At 38.9% G+C, this 18190-nt stretch overlaps 1 protein-coding gene and 2 long non-coding RNA genes across 6 annotated transcripts; 2 read left to right on the forward strand and 1 right to left on the reverse strand.

Moving 5' to 3' along the window:
- Positions 1 to 984: 984 nt before the first annotated feature.
- LOC109050091 lies at positions 985 to 1716 on the reverse strand. Its single transcript, XR_002011201.2, has 2 exons — positions 1413 to 1716; positions 985 to 1064 (listed from the first exon to the last, which is right to left on the reverse strand). It is a non-coding gene; the product is annotated as an uncharacterized LOC109050091 (long non-coding RNA).
- A 336-nt stretch (positions 1717 to 2052) lies between these two features.
- On the forward strand, positions 2053 to 17914 carry LOC109050088 (dynamin-2). 4 transcript variants are annotated; one of them, XM_042759157.1, is made up of 21 exons: positions 2053 to 2441; positions 4240 to 4313; positions 5244 to 5393; positions 5499 to 5583; positions 5656 to 5774; positions 6093 to 6191; positions 6530 to 6690; positions 7109 to 7251; positions 7373 to 7508; positions 7722 to 7789; positions 8470 to 8608; positions 10471 to 10557; positions 12157 to 12227; positions 12325 to 12376; positions 12465 to 12575; positions 12650 to 12759; positions 12833 to 12944; positions 13338 to 13502; positions 14438 to 14664; positions 15017 to 15280; positions 17015 to 17914. In XM_042759157.1, the coding sequence occupies exons 1-21, from the start codon at positions 2281 to 2283 to the stop codon at positions 17079 to 17081; spliced, it is 2601 nt and encodes an 866-aa protein (XP_042615091.1). In that variant the 5' UTR covers positions 2053 to 2280; the 3' UTR covers positions 17082 to 17914. The 4 variants fall into 4 exon arrangements, with proteins under 4 accessions (XP_042615091.1, XP_042615090.1, XP_042615092.1 ...); XM_042759156.1 differs by lacking the exon at positions 8470 to 8608 and adding an exon at positions 9407 to 9545 and having other exon boundaries at positions 17012 to 17914; XM_042759158.1 differs by lacking the exon at positions 8470 to 8608 and adding an exon at positions 9407 to 9545.
- On the forward strand, positions 9565 to 9946 carry LOC122145388. Its single transcript, XR_006160321.1, has 2 exons — positions 9565 to 9680; positions 9808 to 9946. It is a non-coding gene; the product is annotated as an uncharacterized LOC122145388 (long non-coding RNA).
- Positions 17915 to 18190: the final 276 nt, after the last annotated feature.

Consider the following 18190-nt stretch of genomic DNA (forward strand, 5'->3'; position numbering starts at 1 on the left):
CCTCTCTCATTGTGGCCTCCCGGCTCAGATCTTAGCTGTCCCGCCACATACTGCACCTCGGAAGGTCTTAGGTCGAGTATCCACAACAAGCAGTTCCTCAGATACTCTGGGCTTTATAGCCTTCAGAGTCCAAGAGAAAGCCCTAGGGTCATGCGTGCGTGCCCCGTTTATGATGGCCTTCAAAGCCCCCACTCTCATGGGCTGGCCCGATCGAGCATTTGGATGTCTTCCTGTTACAGAGGTTCCCGCCACTCAGGTGCTTTGTGTTCTTGTGGCTCGGTGGTAGAGCATTGCGTAAGAAGCGCAAATGGTTGTGGGTTCAGTTCCCAGGGAATACACATACTGGTAGAAAAAAGAAAAAAATGTAAGTCGCTTTGGATAAAAGCATCTGCTAAATGCATAAATGTAAATGAAAAATCAGGTGATGACTACATCAAATGTGGTAGCCCCGCAAGCGCTACCTGTTTTTGCAGACAGCAATGGCTCTCTGCAATCATTACACGTTTCGTGATCGGTAGTTCAGCTATTTCCAAACATAGAGCAACTAGAGACCCTGCCAGACCACTGTGCTGCGTCTAGACGCCTGCCCAGCATCTCGCAATGGGTACTGCGTACTATTCAACAAGGTTACACCATACAGTTCCAGGCTTTTTGAAGTGAAGGGCATTGCTCAAAGTGGGTGGAGCGGGCCGTTGCCATCTTGGCAGCACGTCACAGCGTGTCACTCCCGGATCATCAAAAATGGGCAAAGAGGCGGGAGCTGGTTGCTTATGCCACGCCCAACAAGCTCGACGGCAGTGTCAGCAGCGGCAATCCACCTGTCACTCAAGTGGCCACGCCCTTAATTATGCAGAACTTTAAATCTTAATATAATTTAAACGGATGAGTTATAAAAAAATTCACCCCCCTATAATTTTTTGTACCAGGCCGTAAACTGCCTTTTGAAGCAACCCACTAACTTCCAATCTATTAATCACAGAATAATAGTTTTCAGACCCACCAGAACCAACACGTTAAAGAACAAACTGCTCCAGAATCATCAGAGTGACTTTTCATGTCTTGGTCTGTGAATAAAAAGGCTTTATTTTTGCAGTTGCTTTCATCATTTTCTCATTTCAACATTAATGTGTCAGTTTTTGCAAAACAAGAAAAAAATATTGTACACACACACACAATAACAATATTACAATAATGAGAAATAAAGTCAAAATTAAGAATTTTTGCAGTTTTGTTAGAATTTCAACTTAAGTCATAAGAGAAATTTTCCTCATGTACTTTGGATTTTGTTTTATTTTTTCAATTACAGAATAAAAATGTGGGCTAATCATCTAAAAGTCTGATGCTCTCAAAATTACCTATGTATTAATAGAAATATGAAATAAGTAGAAATTTTGCATAAATATTGTACTCACAGTTGTCCTGTTGTGGAGAAGCAGATGATTGGATGCTTCTGACGAAATCGGTCAAGAATATCATGTAAGTAAACGAAGCCAATCTTTAGGAGCCTTTTTTCCCCCCAATTCAAATTGCCCCATAAACCCTACATATGTAGGCTACTGTATATTTGATTTCTCATATTATTTTTGCTCTTTAAACAGACTTACATTAGAAGAGCAAAAGATAATCTGGTCGCGATGGTAACAGACAGTCAGTCACTATCATAAGAATAACGGTCAAATTATGGATTTTAGGCGGGGCTTCAGAAAGGCGGTTATCAAGAAGCATATAGATGTATTTTTTCTTTTGAAGGTGGACGTAATATGACCCGGACAATATTACCCGAACACAACTTAATTTCAATTAAATTTCATTACAAACCTTGACCAACTTTAACACCAACAATTCCAAAAACAAAAAATAAAACACGCACGTACAATTTTATATATCGGCGCCTAAGTATTACCAAAGACTACAGAAATCGAAAGGGACTTATATTTCACATTTTTAAGGGAAAACGGGTTAAACTAATAATTGAATCTATCGCCCCGCCCATCCGCCGCTGAACTTGACAGACATCAGCAGTGACCAATAGAAACGCGCGGTTTGCAGACAAGGGTCGTTCCTCAGAAGTTTATGATGGTCTGCTGACCGGATGGAAAAACTTTCTCCCTGAGTTTTTCTCTCTCTGTCTGACTGTGCAACCGGAGTCTGATTTCTTGGCTCGTTTTATTTGCGTTCAGACGCTTTATTTTGCGCCGACGCGTTCTAGAGCGCGCAGTAAGCTTGTGATGAAGTGATCGGTGGCGCGTCTCTGGAGTCTGTAGTGAAGCGGAGACAGTCATGGGGAACCGCGGGATGGAGGAGCTGATCCCCCTCATTAATAAACTGCAGGACGCCTTCAGCTCCATCGGTCAGAGCTGTCACCTGGAGCTGCCGCAGATCGCGGTGGTGGGCGGCCAGAGCGCCGGGAAGAGCTCGGTGCTGGAGAACTTCGTGGGCAGGTCACAGCGCCTTTCTGAACAAATACGTCTAGTGCTCGGTGTCTTATTATTTAAGTTGGTTCAAATTGTTAGTTCAAGTTTGATTGTGTGTAGATGAATTGGAAACGTTCAGTGTGTGATCAGAAAGTCACTGCTGGTCAAACATTAACCGTCTTCTGCTGAAGTGTTGATGTGTTCTTAAAGGGACAGTTCGCTCAGAAATCAACATTAACTTACACGCTTATTTATTCACATTTGTGTCCTTACAAACCTGTTTTTTTTCTAGGCAACACAAATTAATGCAGTTTTTTTTTTATACAGCTGCACAGTGAACACCAGTGTTGGGGAAAGTTACTTTTAAAAGTATTGCGTTACAAAATCACGTTGCTCCCTTAAAAGTAGCGGTTTGGGACTGAAAAAAATACTATAGTAATTGATAGTAAATACTGTAACGTTACTATAGTAAAGTATACTGTATATATTATAGTATTTACAACACTTTGTTAATGAATGCTACAGCATACTGTAGTATTAACTAGAGTGAACTGATAAACTGTATAATAAATACTGTAGTATACTTCATTTTGTACTATAGTAAACTGTAGTGTATTGTAGTTTAATATACCCTATAGTTGTAGAAAAAAATAGTACAGTATTGGGTAAAGTAATTTGTTTATATTACTATAGTTGTTTAAATATTAACACAGCAACTATAGAATTAAAACAACAAATTAATTCAAGTATTTTAGTATAGTATGGTTCAAAAACACTGTAGTATTTACTATAAATCAGTATGGTACCTTTTAAATGTGGGTCTTAGTTACTTTTTATGGAAAGTTAAGTAATGCGTTATGTTACTTTTGTTAAACGTTTTCTCATCTGGGCTGGTCTTGTTTGTTTTTAATGTAAAAACATTTTTAATGTAAATTGATGTTTTTTTTTTTGGTAAATACAGAGGTACAGTAAGATCATGTTCACAACACCTCTGCACTTACTCCTAATTTCTCTCAACAAAATAATTGGTGCAACTTAATTAAAAAAAAAAATGCAGACTTTCTTGTAAATTAAAAAGTTATGGTTAACTTTACTAGTTACTTTAAAAAAAGTAATCTGATTACATGACTTGTATTACTTGTAATGCACTGGTGACCCATATGCCAAACTCCAAAAGCCCCACCAATGAGTCATAACTTGACTCAGTTTATGGGGAAAATAACAGCTTCCTTTATCCTCCAAAGCCTCAAATGAGTGCGTTGTTTGTTTCTGAGTGATCCTCTCTGAACAGACCTCATGTAACCGAGATGGAGATCTCAGCATGTGCTGACTTGACATCTTCAGGATTCCTGCTAAAGCTACAGGAAGAGCATCACACACACACACACACACACACACACACACACACACACACACACACACACACACACACACATATATCTATATCATGTCAGTTGATGGAGACTTTGGTCTGGGGAGAGGAACTCCACTCTTGTCTGTCTTTGAGGGTGTGTTTGGTTAAAGACTTTATCTCAGTTTTCCGTGTGTAGTTTAATGAACCAGAGAACGTCAGATAAATCAAGCCTTCTCTGAGAAATAACTGATCAGTTAGACTTAATTCAGCTTTAGTGGAAATAGATGTGGAAAACCTTCTATTGGGTGTCTGCTGTACATTTTATTGTATTTCTTGTATTTTCAGTTTTTCTTGCATTAAAGTAGCTGGCATGGCATTAATTCACAAGCGAGCAAAGAGCTGATGTTTTCACACACTGTATGAAACGGTAGAAATGTTCATGCGGTGAACGTGTCTGTGTCTGTCGTTCAGGGACTTTCTGCCGAGAGGATCGGGCATCGTCACCCGCAGGCCTCTGATTCTCCAGCTAGTCAACAGTAAAGCAGGTAAACACTCATTATTTACCTGCGTCTCAACATCTGGTCTCTCCCTCTTGAAGGCGTGTTCAAACTGAGTGGAAATGATTACCTGTGGTTTTCACGACATGCTTCGGATGCCATGCATAGAGCTTTGAAGGTTAAATATTTCTTTAATTCAAGGTTTTAGTAAACCTGTTTTCATAGAAAAATGACTGAAGCAAAATCTTTATCGGTCCTTTTGACTTCTGAGCACTGCAGGGTTATTATAGTTAGTAAACTTACCTATAAAAAAAAAATTGTTACATGGAATAAAATAAGTCTTAACTAAAAAGAAAAACCTAAACACTTTAGTTTATTTGTTTTTGTTCATTTAATTTTACCTTAAGTAAGAAAATAACAAAAACTAATAATGATTTTATTAAAAATAATAATATTAAAAAGACACAAAAACAAAACATAAACACAAAGAATTACTAAAACGTTATCAAATTGAAACGAAAAGACATAACAAACATAAAAGCAAATTTATAATATTAATAAAAAACTAAAGAGCACAGTAAATGTAGATCTGTCAAACGTTTGAAAAGTGCATTGAGACAAATTATTTAAACATTTGTTAATTATAAAAATATGATTTGAAATGGTTTTTATCCAAACAAAATTGATGCTTTTTTAAAATTGAACAAAATATGCATTTGTTTTGACTTATACTCAAATTCGTCTTATAAAATTTTACTTGTGTTTTTTTTTAAGATGAAGTAATAAAATAAAAAATAAATAAACTGAAATAAAAAGTGGTAAAAAAAAACCTCATAGTTACTGAAACTTAAAAAATAAAATGAATGTAAAAATTGTAAAAAAAAAAAATAAGATAAAAACTGATTGAATATGAATAAGAACTCTTATGGTGTATCAGTGATTCTGAAACAGTCCCTCTCTCTCTCTGTCTGTGTCTAGAATATGCGGAGTTCCTGCACTGTAAGGGCCGTAAGTTTGTGGACTTTGACGAGGTTCGTCTGGAGATCGAGGCCGAGACGGACCGACTCACCGGATCTAATAAGGGGATCTCTCCGGTGCCCATCAACCTGCGCGTTTACTCGCCCAACGGTAACTCAGACCCACAAACATCGGTTGCTGACGAGTCACTTAGTGAAAGACAGCAGCTTTCTCCTGAGAGGCCAAACGTGTTTGTTCTCTCTCTGTCTGTCTCAGTGTTGAACCTGACGCTGATCGATCTGCCCGGCATGACGAAGGTGGCGGTGGGGGACCAGCCGGTGGACATCGAGTACCAGATCCGGTAAGAGCTGTTGCTTTGATCAGGTACAGGACCCGAGTGGAACACTGACGGCTCTTCTCCGTGTGCCTTCAGAGACATGCTGCTGCAGTTCATCTCCAAAGAGAGCTGCCTGATCCTGGCTGTCACGCCGGCCAACACTGACCTCGCCAACTCCGACGCGCTGAAGATCAGCAAAGAGATGGACCCTCAGGGTAAGAGCCACGCACACAGAGAACGCTGGGAACCATCTGATGTGCGTTCAGAGTAATCTGGGATGATTCATTTCAGTTGGACGTTCTCCTAACATTTTTTAAATGTTTCTTCTTATCTCGGAATGTTCAGAGAATGTTCAAAACTAACGGTCTCACAATGTTGCAGAATATAAAATGGAATGTTTGAATAACGTTTGAATGATTTAGAAAAAGTAAACAGAAAATGGATGATTGGAGAACATTCAGAAATAATGCTTATTAAAACCTTTATTGGGAACGTTATGAGCTTGGGATGTGCTGTTGACCTTTGCCCTGCAGGTCTGCGCACCATCGGTGTGATCACCAAACTGGACCTGATGGACGAAGGAACCGACGCCAGAGACATCCTGGAGAACAAGCTGCTTCCTCTGCGCAGAGGTAAAGCTGATTTCCAAGGAAACATTTCTGATTCTCTTTTAACTCAAATAACTAAAACTGGAATAAACTGGAATAAAAACTATATAGACCTTACGTATAGACGTAATGTTATCTAAAATGAAAATTAAAACAGAAAATACAAACGATTTTGTTTCTTGAATGCATGGAATGGAAATAGTTCATTTGGCAGTTTTTTTTTTTTACCATGAGCCACAGATTTTCCGCAGAGCTTTACTTCTCATTTTTGCGTGGAAGCAGAGCGCACACACACATACACACACACTGTGGTGTAAGAGTTCAGTGACACCGGCGGATGAATACTGTGTGTGGGTCTGTAGGTTATATCGGTGTGGTGAACCGCAGTCAGAAGGACATTGACGGCAGGAAGGACATCAAAGCTGCACTCGCTGCTGAGAGGAAGTTCTTTCTGTCACATCCTGCATACAGACACATGGCTGAGAGAATGGGCACACCGTACCTGCAGAAAACACTCAACCAGGTACACACACACACACACACACACACACACCGTACCTGCAGAAAACACTCAACCCAGGTACACACACACACACACACACACACACACACCGTACCTGCAGAAAACACTCAACCAGTACACACACACACACACACACACACACACACACAACACACACACACACACACACCGTACCTGCAGAAAACACTCAACCAGGTACACACACACACACACAGATACACACACACACCGTACCTGCAGAAAACACTCAACCAGGTACACACACACACACACACACACACACACACACCGTACCTGCAGAAAACACTCAACCAGGCACACACACACACACACACACACACACACACACTGTACCTGCAGAAAGCATTTCCATTGCCTCATAAAACACGTCACAGTGCTGTTTCATCGACTCTTTCAGCAACTGACGAATCACATCCGTGACACGCTGCCGGCGCTGCGCAGCAAACTCCAGTCTCAGCTGCTGTCGCTGGAGAAGGAGGTGGACGAGTACAAGAACTTCAAACCGGACGATCCAGCCCGCAAAACCAAAGCCCTGCTGCAGTGAGCCTCCACCCACAGCCGAAACACGCCTTTCTGCACGCTTGCATTCTCATGACGTTATTGTCTTACGCTTCTGTTAATACATGATATATGAAGTTATAATAAAAGTAGACTTTGGTAGGATGGTGCAGCAGTTCGGCGTGGACTTCGAGAAGCGGATCGAGGGCTCCGGCGATCAGGTGGACACTCTTGAGCTCTCCGGCGGCGCGCGGATCAACCGCATCTTCCACGAGCGCTTCCCGTTCGAGCTCGTTAAGGTACGTTTGGCCTCGTTCACTCACCAGGTTTGACTTTATGTTGGTTATGGATGGAGAATATGAGGGTTTTATATATAAAAAAAAAAAAATCTAAAAAAATAAAAAAAAACCAAGAATCATGTTTAATAAATAATGACACAATTTACATTTTTAGCCAAGTGATTCCTTTCATTTCATATGAGCAGTGTGTGTGTGTGTGTGTGTGTGTTTTAGATGGAGTTTGATGAGAAGGAGCTGAGGAGGGAGATCAGTTACGCCATCAAGAACATTCATGGAGTCAGGCAAGAGAAAAAAACAGCCACACAAATCAAGAAATATAAACACAAAAACGAGGAAGGAGAAAAGGTTATGAAGATCTCAGTCAGAATGAAACAGATGAGATTTATATAAATACATAAATTGCAATTAAAACAACAAAATCATAGATGTGTTTGTAATAGTGCAAATTCACAATATCTAGTCTATTTTCTAAAGCATGTTATTAATCTTGTTGTAAACAGTTATTTTCTGTGTATTTCTTTTTTCTTTGTAATATTTTATGTATTATTGTATATTGCTACATATTATATATTATTATTATTTGTTTGCAAAAGATGCATCGCATAGCATATATAGTATATTACATATTTTCAAAATCGTCACTGCTTTTTCCAAACCAAAACGGTTTTTACAAAACCAAGATTAAAGGAAAAAGAAAACAATTCCTGCACACTGTCAATTAGTGCAAAAAGTATCAAAAATGTTTAATAACAACGTTTTTTTGCATGACCTTCATCAGGTATCTTCAAAACAATACCAAGATTAAAAAAACATTTAAAAAAGATCTAGGGTAAAGAAAGATAAATATAAATAAAGGAGATTCATCGTTTGTGTAATTGGACTATACGGCTTGCGCTCTCCTTGTTGTTGCACACTCCTGCTTTCTGTTCAGTTGTTCTGTGTGTGTTGTATGTGACCTCAGGACGGGGCTCTTCACCCCTGACATGGCCTTCGAGGCCATCGTGAAAAAGCAGCTGATAAAGCTGAAGGAGCCCTGCCTCAAATGCATTGACCTGGTGATCCAGGAGCTCATCAACACGGTCAGACAGTGCACGCTGAAGGTAGACGGAGAGAGATGTCAACACGCATGTCAGCACGCTAACATCTGACCCGACTCACGCCGCTAACGGCTCTGCAAAGCAAAAACACTCCAATGATGTGTGCGGCCAAACGCTCCTGAGCCGTTTCAGTCACACCATCCTGTCTGCTTTAGTGAGCAAATACTGAAAACTGATGGACAAACTCAACAATTTAAATAACGTATTTCAAGTCAGCCATAAAATCTGACATGAGCCGCCCCATTAATGTTGTTCTTAGGTTCAAATCAAGTGTTTATTATTTCAATAATGTATTTTGAACCAAACCGAATCGTAATAAAAAATGTCCTATTAATGTTGCTTTTATGCTCAAATAGTGTTAAAAACTTTTATTTCAATTATTTTAAATCATCAATAGAATCTGACACAAAATGCCCTATAAATGTTGTTTTAATATTTTCTTATTTTAAAACTTAATTAAAAATTAAAATTAAATCTAATAATTATTGTTTTTATGCTTACATGGCATTAAAATATATTGTTGCTTTTTATTTATCTAAAAGGCTACAAATTATGATCTAAAGATCACCAATATTGAAGCGTAATCATTCTGAATGTAATATTTTGCCGTTAAAATCAATGAATCGGGTTAAAGTGCTGCAATTCCAAGTAATGACCTGCGTCTCGTTTAGGAAAGAGGAAGTGCAGTGTGAATGGGTCGTGTGCTTTTCTTTGTTCCTGTTTTCATCCATCCGTCCGCTTTTTCCCAGTATTGTGCCCCTCTCACCCCAAGTAACACCCCACTGTCCCATGATCCTCCAGGACGGGGCTCTTCACCCCTGACCTGGCCTTTGAGGCCATTGTGAAAAAGCAGATAGTTAAACTGAAGGAGCCGTGCCTCAAGTGTGTGGATCTGGTGGTGTCTGAACTCGCCACACTCATCCACAAGTGCACAGAGAAGGTAAAACAAGACCGTTTCTGACTGACAGATCCCGTAACCAATCAAACTCAGTCCTGTAACCAAAATCGCTTTGATTGACAGATCCCGTAACCAATCAAACCCAGTCCTGTAACCAAAACCCGCTTTGATTGACAGGTCATGTAACCAATCAAACAAGTCAAAAACCCGCTTTGAGTCCCTGTAGCCAAACCCGCTTTGATTGACAGGGTCCCGTAACCAATCAAACCCAGTCCTGTAGATTGACAGATCCTTTGATTGACAGATCCCGTAACCAATCAAACCCAGTCTTGTAACCAAACCCGCTTTGATTGACAGATCCCGTAACCAATCAAACCCAGTCCTGTAACCAAACCCGCTTTGATTGACAGATCCCGTAACCAATCAAACTCAGTCCTGTAACCCCGCATCGCTTTGATTCCTGACAGCTTTGTCATGTAACCAATCAAAAAACCCAGTCCCAATCAAACCCAGTCCTGTAACCAAACCCGCTTTGATTGACAGGTCATGTAACCAATCAAACACAGTCCTGTAACCAAAATTGCTTTGATTGACAGGTCATGTAACCAATCAAACACAGTGAAGTAAATTTCCTCTTAATATTCATAACGGTGTATGATATCATTGCTTTTAATGGTCAGTGTTCGGTGTTTGTCTGCGGTGGATGAGCTCAGCTTGTGTTTGTGTTTGTTTTGTGGTGATTATATTCACTAATCACACTGATCTACTAATCACAGTCACGTTCACCATCAGTGTTTAAACACACATCGGTTTCAGATTTGCATGCTATCCTACTCCTCCATGTTTAGTTCAGTCTCTATTAAATTTTACTGGAGACAAAATGATGTCATGGCTCACTCATAAAAGTGTGTGTGTGTGTGTGTGTGTGTTTCTGCTGCAGTTCTCAGTGTGTGTGTTTGTGTTGTAGTTGAACTCGTATCCTCTGCTGAGAGAAGAGACGGAGAGAATCGTCACCACCTACATCAGAGAGAGAGAAAGCAAAACTAAAGACCAGGTGTGTTTCTAAAAGGAAAAGACGCTCAAATGTGCGCATGACGCATGGGAAAGGTGGGGTCTGTTCTAGTGCGTCACACGCTTGAGCTTCCGTCTTCAGTGTATCTGATGCACACTTTTGTAACGATCACTTATTCATTTATCGTTTACGTTCATAAACGATATGATCTTACGTTTACTGTGTCTTGATTCAGACTTGACTGACAGATGACATTCTGACACCACGAGCTTCATGCTTTCTAACCTTATCTTCACTTTGTTGCAATTACTTTGCTTATTAAACATTAAAATACAACAAGTTTATAGCATGTATATCATAATTGTGACCACAGTCTGTTTACAGTGTCAACCATTATAACATGTTTATGTACATCTGCCAATACATTACATTCATATATATATATATATACATACACGCACACACTACAGTTCAAAAGTTTGGGATCGGAATGATTTTTAATGTTTTTTAAAGAGTTTCTTCTGCTCATCAAGGCTGCATTTATTTGATTAAAAATACAGAAACAAAATTTATTTTGTGAAATATTATTATGATGCAAAATAAGGTTTTTCTATTTTAAGATACATTAAAATCTAATTTATTTCTGTGATGCGCAGCTGTATTTTCAGCATCATTACTGCATTCATTACTGCTGGAAACTGTTTTTGGAGCCTGTGATACTTCTTTCAGGATTCTTTGATTAATAAAAGGTTAAAGAGCATTTATTTAAAATAGAAATCTTTTCTAACAATATACACTACCGTTCAAAAGTTTGGGTTCAGTCGTTTTTATTCTTTCCTTTTTTGAAAGAAATTAAAACTTCTATTCAGCAAGGATGTGTTAAATTGATAAGAAGTGAAAGCAAAGATTTATATTGTTAGAAAAGATTTATATATTGAATATATTGTTCTTTTTAACTTTTTATTCATCAAAAAATTCTGAAAAAGTATCGCAGTTTCCAAAAAAATATTGTGCAGCACAACAGTTGTTAATTCTAATAATAAATCATCATATCAGAAGGATTTCTGAAGATCATGTGACACTTTATACTGGAGTAATGATGATGGAAATTCAGCTTTAATCACAGAAATAAATTATATTTTAAAGGATATTAAAATAGAAACCATTATTTTATATTGTAATAACATTTTTCAACATTACTGTTCTTTTTTTTCTGTATGTTTGATTGAATGAATGCAGCCTTGATGAGCAGAAGACACTTCTTTTAAAAACATGACAAGTCTTACTGATGCTGTTGTATATTACTCTACAAACACACACCTCTTTACGTTTGTGTGTTGCTCGGCAACCACTTTGTTACAACCACAACCGTTTCTGAGGAACTACATTGTTTGGTGGAAGAATGTTTTTGTTAATATCATTGCGTTTTATTTGCTTTGTCTTATTTTGTGAAACCTTGCTGCGTATATAGAATAACAGTTTTATAAAGCAGTAAGCCCCGTGAAGCCGTGGTTTACAGTGAATTTATAACAGCTGAGGGGGATTTAGGCACTCCGTGTCATATATAAATAAATATACGTTCTTGATCTCGTCATGCAGCATGTTTGGGGATTATCTGAACACGATGTGTGTGTGTTTCAGGTGATGCTGCTGATCGACATCGAGCTCTCCTACATCAACACAAACCACGAGGACTTCATCGGCTTCGCCAAGTGAGTGACCTCTGACCCTGATTTCAGTCACGCGAGCGTAACCGTAGTGAATGAACACGTGTGTGTGTGTGTGTGTGTGTGTGTGTGTGTGTTTCAGCGCGCAGCAGCGGAGCGCCGCCGTCAGTAAGAAGAGGGCCATGCCCAACCAGGTACAACACACACAGCAACACAAACAGAACCAAGCGCTGATTGGTCTGTCCCTCCTCCTCATTATCATATCCCCGCCCCTCGGTTCAGGTGATCAGACGCGGTTGGCTCACCATCAACATCAGCATAATGAAGGGCGGATCCAAGGACTACTGGTTCATCCTGACCGCGGAGTCTCTGTCCTGGTACAAGGATGAGGAGGTGTGTGTGTGTGTGTGTGTGTGTTCCTCGCTTTGTGTGAAAATCAAACCCACGCCTCTGTGTGTGTTTTCCAGGAGAAAGAGAAGAAGTTCATGCTGCCTCTGGATAACCTGAAGCTCAGAGACGCTGAGAAAGGCTTCATGTCCACCAAACCCACCTTCGCCATCTTCAACACCGAGCAGAGGTGTGTGTCACCCTGACACTGTCCCTCACCTTCAGAAATCAGTCTGATGTGATGCACTGTTTTGTGTGTTCAGGAACGTGTACAAAGACCTGCGGCAGATCGAGCTGGCCTGCGACTCTCAGGAGGAAGTGGACAGCTGGAAAGCCTCCTTCCTGCGTGCGGGAGTCTATCCCGAGAAAGACCAGGTAACCGTCTCACCCAAATATCAGCACAAGCTCACAGTGATCGTCTCCTGAATCTCATCTCACATGAAATTTACGGTAACTTCACCGATTCCCACAACCGCACAATCGCTCTCGTGAGATACAGATGTGGATTTGGTGAGAAACAATGAGATGAATGAGATTGAGATGTGAGGTTAGTCTCACCTGAAGCTCACATTAATCTCACTAAATCTCACTACAAGCACACACAGATCTCATGTAAATATGACCAGGATCTGCCTGTGAATCTCAGCCGAGTCTCATCGTAGCCTCACCTCAGTCTCACTGATCCTCAGCAGACCAGGTCTGAATAATAAGCTCTCAGTCCCGTGAGTCTGAGATGATCTGATGTCTGTGGTCTCCTTGTGTTCTCAGCCGGAGAACGAGGAGGGCGTTCCGGCCGACTCCCTCTCCATGGACCCTCAGCTGGAGCGGCAGGTGGAGACCATCCGGAACCTGGTGGACTCCTACATCGGCATCGTCAACAAGAGCATCCGAGACCTGATGCCCAAGACCATCATGCACCTGATGATCAACAGCGTGAGTGTGTGCGGGGCTGGCACGGTCTACATGCTTTACATGATTTATTCACATTAATCAGGTGTCTGTGGGATCTATTTATTAATTATTTACTCCTTTTTCTTTTCATTTATGTGTTTTTTTATTTTTTATTTACTTATTTATTTTAGTGGTTTTTGTCTGTTTGGGGGTTTATTCGATTTTATTTGTTTTCATTTATTTTTATAATTTATTTTGGTGTGTGTGTGTGTATAAATGCAAACACATGCACGTAAATATTTTGAAAAATTTTATGTTTATATATTAATATAATTTATATATATATATATATATAATATAGATATATATATATATATATATATATATATATATATATATCTAGACACATATATATATATATATATTATATATATATATTATATAAATATATTTTGAATATATAAACGTAAATATTTTCAAAATATATACTGTGTGTGTGTGTATTTTCATATATATACACACACACACACACACACAGTACACATACATATTATGTAAACAAACATTATTTTGGATGCAATTAATTGGGATTAATTATTTGATGGCACTAATATGTACGCATGTTTTGGGGTTTATTTGATTTTATTATTTTTATGTTTTTGGAGTTTATTTTTTAAAATGTTTATTCATTTACTGTTTTTTTTTTTTTTTTCATTGGATTTTTGGTGTTTATTTTACATATTTATTTATTTATTTATTTATTATGCTTTTATTTTTATTTTTTATTATTTATTTTCTTTTTTCTTTTGTTTATGTTTTTGCATTGTTTTCTTGTATTTCTTTATTCTATCTATCTATCTATCCGTCTGTCTGTCTCCAGTGGAGTTTTGGGGTCTCAGTTTGTTCAGAGCGTGTAGTGTTTTCACGAAGCTCTTTCTCAGTCTGATCTGGTCTGGTCTGGTCTGTGTGTGCGTCAGGCGAAGGAGTTCATCTACTCGGAGCTGCTGGCGTATCTGTACTCGTCAGGTGATCAGAGCAGTCTGATGGAGGAGTCGGCCGAGCAGGCGCAGCGGCGTGACGAGATGCTCCGCATGTATCACGCACTCAAAGAGGCGCTGCACATCATCGGAGACATCAGCACCAGCACCGTATCTGTACCTCCACCTCCACCTGTGGACGACACCTGGATCCACACCGACCCCAGGTGCACACACTCACACTCACACTCACACTCACTCACACACACACACACACACACTCACACATCTCTACACACACACACACACACACACACACACACAACGGTAGGCTCACACACACACACTCACACACACACACACACACACACACACACACACACACATACACTCACACACACTCATCACATATATGGGTGTGTATATACAATGTATAATACCTGTGTATTGTTTACAATTTTTAGTGATTATAAAATTATGTTTGTTAAACACATGATCTCTTGATTTTAATAAAACAATAATAACAGAAGTGCATTTTGCCCTTGTTTAAGATGTTTAAGTCGTGTCTCTCTCTGTCAGTCCTCCTTCGCAGCGTAAACCATCCTCAGGCACGGCTCCGCCCCCTGGCCGCCCCCCTGCAGTGCGAGGCCCCACCCCCGGCCCTCCGGCCCCGCCTCCTCTTAACCCCTCCCCTGCGTTCGGAGCTCCGCCTGTTCCATCCAGGCCCGGCCCTCCTCCAGTCAGCGCTAATGCGTTTGGGAGTGGCTCGCTGGAGGCTCCGCCCCCTCAGGTGCCGTCTCGCCCCGCCCGTGTGCCGCCCGCTCTGCCGCCCGGCATACCCAGGTACGACCAACACCCTCAAACTATCTCACCCTGCCTGAACTATTCACTTATTTTTTGGAAGAAATAACCCTTTTTACAAAAGAAATGATCAGTAGTGACATTACAATTCCCACTATTATGAAGGCTTATGAATATTAATTAGATCATATGTCCAGGCCTTTAACCTAGTAAATATTCATTAGCCACAGATTATTATTGGCTGACTGACAGAAGACGACATCAGCAAATCATTTATTCCAACTGGCTGAATGTAATTAATATTCATGAGCCAGTAAGTATGATTCATTAAGTCTGTCAGGCTGAAAGCACACAGACAGAAAATCATATGGTAATCATAAAGTAGTTGTGCTGTGACTAGTCAAAAAGGAACAGCATCAGCCTCATATATAGACATTTTTCATGTAATGTTTTCATGTACATTTTGTGGATGGAGTGTTGAAAACGTCAAAAATAATCAGATTTTACTGGTATAAGTAGTGACAAAACACTGTTTTTTGTTGTTGTTTTTTGTTTATTTAGTGCAACATTATTTTCATTTTACATATTTTTATGATTGAATTCATTTTAGTGTTTTAAACGGAAGAGGATTAGGGCCAAGCAATGATTAAAAAAAACATCTCGAGATTAAAGTGGTTACATTTTGAGAAAAAAAAAGTTACATTTTGAGAAAAAAGTCAAAATGTTGAGAATAAACTCGACGAGAAAAAAAGAAAAAAGTTGTTAAATTTCATCCAAGTTTCATTTAATCTCATTGGACGTGGTCATTTTAAACCAGTTCAAAGGCAGATGAAACAGCGCTGACGTTCTCATCAACACTGACGCGGACAACAATCAGAATACTTTCAACCCACAAATCAATATTTACAGTGGATTCCCTGTAGTAACACTAAACCGTCCCAATTAATACATTATTATTAAACACTCGTTAGGCACTTGATTTCCACTTTTCTGATATGATTTGATAGAAAATAGATAGAAACAGATTACTTTTTTTCTCGTAATTTTGGCCAAGTCAAAATGTATTTCTATAGCACATTTAAAAGCAACAGAGGTGCACCAAAGTGCTGTACAACAAAACACAGTATATAGGAAGCATTAAAAGAAAACATGCATCATATGAAAAATAAACGCATTAAAATACGATCAGAGCAATTTGACATCAACCCTTAAACTGGCATTAATCAAAAACCAGAGAAAACAAATCAGATTTGAGATCAGATTAGGAGCTGCAGCTGAAAAAGCCCGACCACCCTTGGCTTTACAGCGACAACGTGGGACAGTTCCTAAAATAGACCCTTGGGGCACACCGCACGACGAAGAAGAAAACTTCCCAATTTAACAAGTTTATTCTCAACATTTTATTTGGACTTTTTTCTCGAAATTTAACAACTTTGTTTTTCTTGTAATTTAATGAGTTTATTCTCAACATTTTGAATTTTTTCTTGAAATTTAATGACTTTAATCTCGAGATGGTTTTATTTATTTTTATTATTGGCCCTAATCCTCTTGCATAGTTTTATCTTGATTGCTTTCTATTAAAATTATTTTATTTTGATTTGTTTGGGGTTTTTTTGTTTAGTAAAATTAGTTTATTTCTCATTTTTATGAATGAATGTTTGATTTTTATTCACTTCAGTTGTAAGAGTGACTGCTGAACTGCTGGTAATGATCTTCTAGCTGCAGTTTTTTTTGTTAGGCGTGTGGATTTGATCGTCATGTGTCTGTGTGTAGCAGGAGGCCTCCAGCCGCTCCGAACAGACCCACTATAATCAGACCGTCAGAGCCGTCTCTGCTGGACTGAAGAGGATCCGGACCAGAGGAGCTTTAGCACAGAGAACGCCAAAGAAAACTACAACACACACACACACACACGCGTGTCATAGTTCAAAAAAGGGCTACTCATCGTTTCATTGGCGCATGATATTTGATACTCTTCCGTGCTTTTTTTTTTCCCAAGTAGTAGTACTAATAAGACATTTATGATTGAGTTAATGCATACGTGGAAACTCTTACTTATGTTTTCCAGAAACGATGATTCCAGGGGATTTGTTGGGAGGTAAATGTGTGATACAGGCGTCATATAGTGAAGCACAGGTCTGTTCATTTCACACACGTGTCATTAACACAGAATCATGTTTACAGGTTTCAGACATCGACTGACCGCACTAAAGAAACACTTTATTAACATTCCCGATGAAGACATCATTAACATCATTTCTGGACACTATTTTGAACTTTTTATAGTTTAAACCTCGTCTTAATACATACACAGAATACTGTGTTCATTAACACAATGTATTATGATACTATTAAATCCGCTTCTCAGTGTTTTGCCTTAAACCGTTTTATGAAGTAATTGTAGATGTGAGAGAAGTCTTGTTCAGCTTCGCTCCTCCAGTACATTGATTTGGTTTATAGACGTTTAGATCATTTTAGCTCGTTAGGGAAGTGACTTTATATCGTTTATGTCTAACATGAGATCTTCCTTTCATCTGCTCATCGCTCTTTCATTTATCGTCTCTGTCGCTTGTTTGATGTTTTTCATGACATTTCGCAAGGACTGCGAACAAAAGCATGCTTAACCAAAATGTAATGATTATTATTACCAATAAAAGCCCAATTTGTTCAGCTAAAGATTTGATTTCTTTATTTTTTCAAACATTCACGTGGTCTGCAACACATTTTTTTTATGAATTTTTTTTGTTCACGGATGTGAATTAGTTCTGACGGGGTATTTAAAATAAAACTAACTCAGTAACTAACTCTACTTACTCACCAATCAATTAAAAAAACAGCTGATCATGATTTGTGATTCATTTTTCATGTTTTTTTTTTTAATCATCAAATGCATTTTTAGTATTTTTTGTTTTTATTGTAAAATAATTTGTATTTTTGTAATATTTCATTTAT

Source organism: Cyprinus carpio, chromosome A6 (genome assembly GCF_018340385.1).
Source record: "Cyprinus carpio isolate SPL01 chromosome A6, ASM1834038v1, whole genome shotgun sequence".
Lineage (NCBI taxonomy): Eukaryota > Metazoa > Chordata > Actinopteri > Cypriniformes > Cyprinidae > Cyprinus > Cyprinus carpio.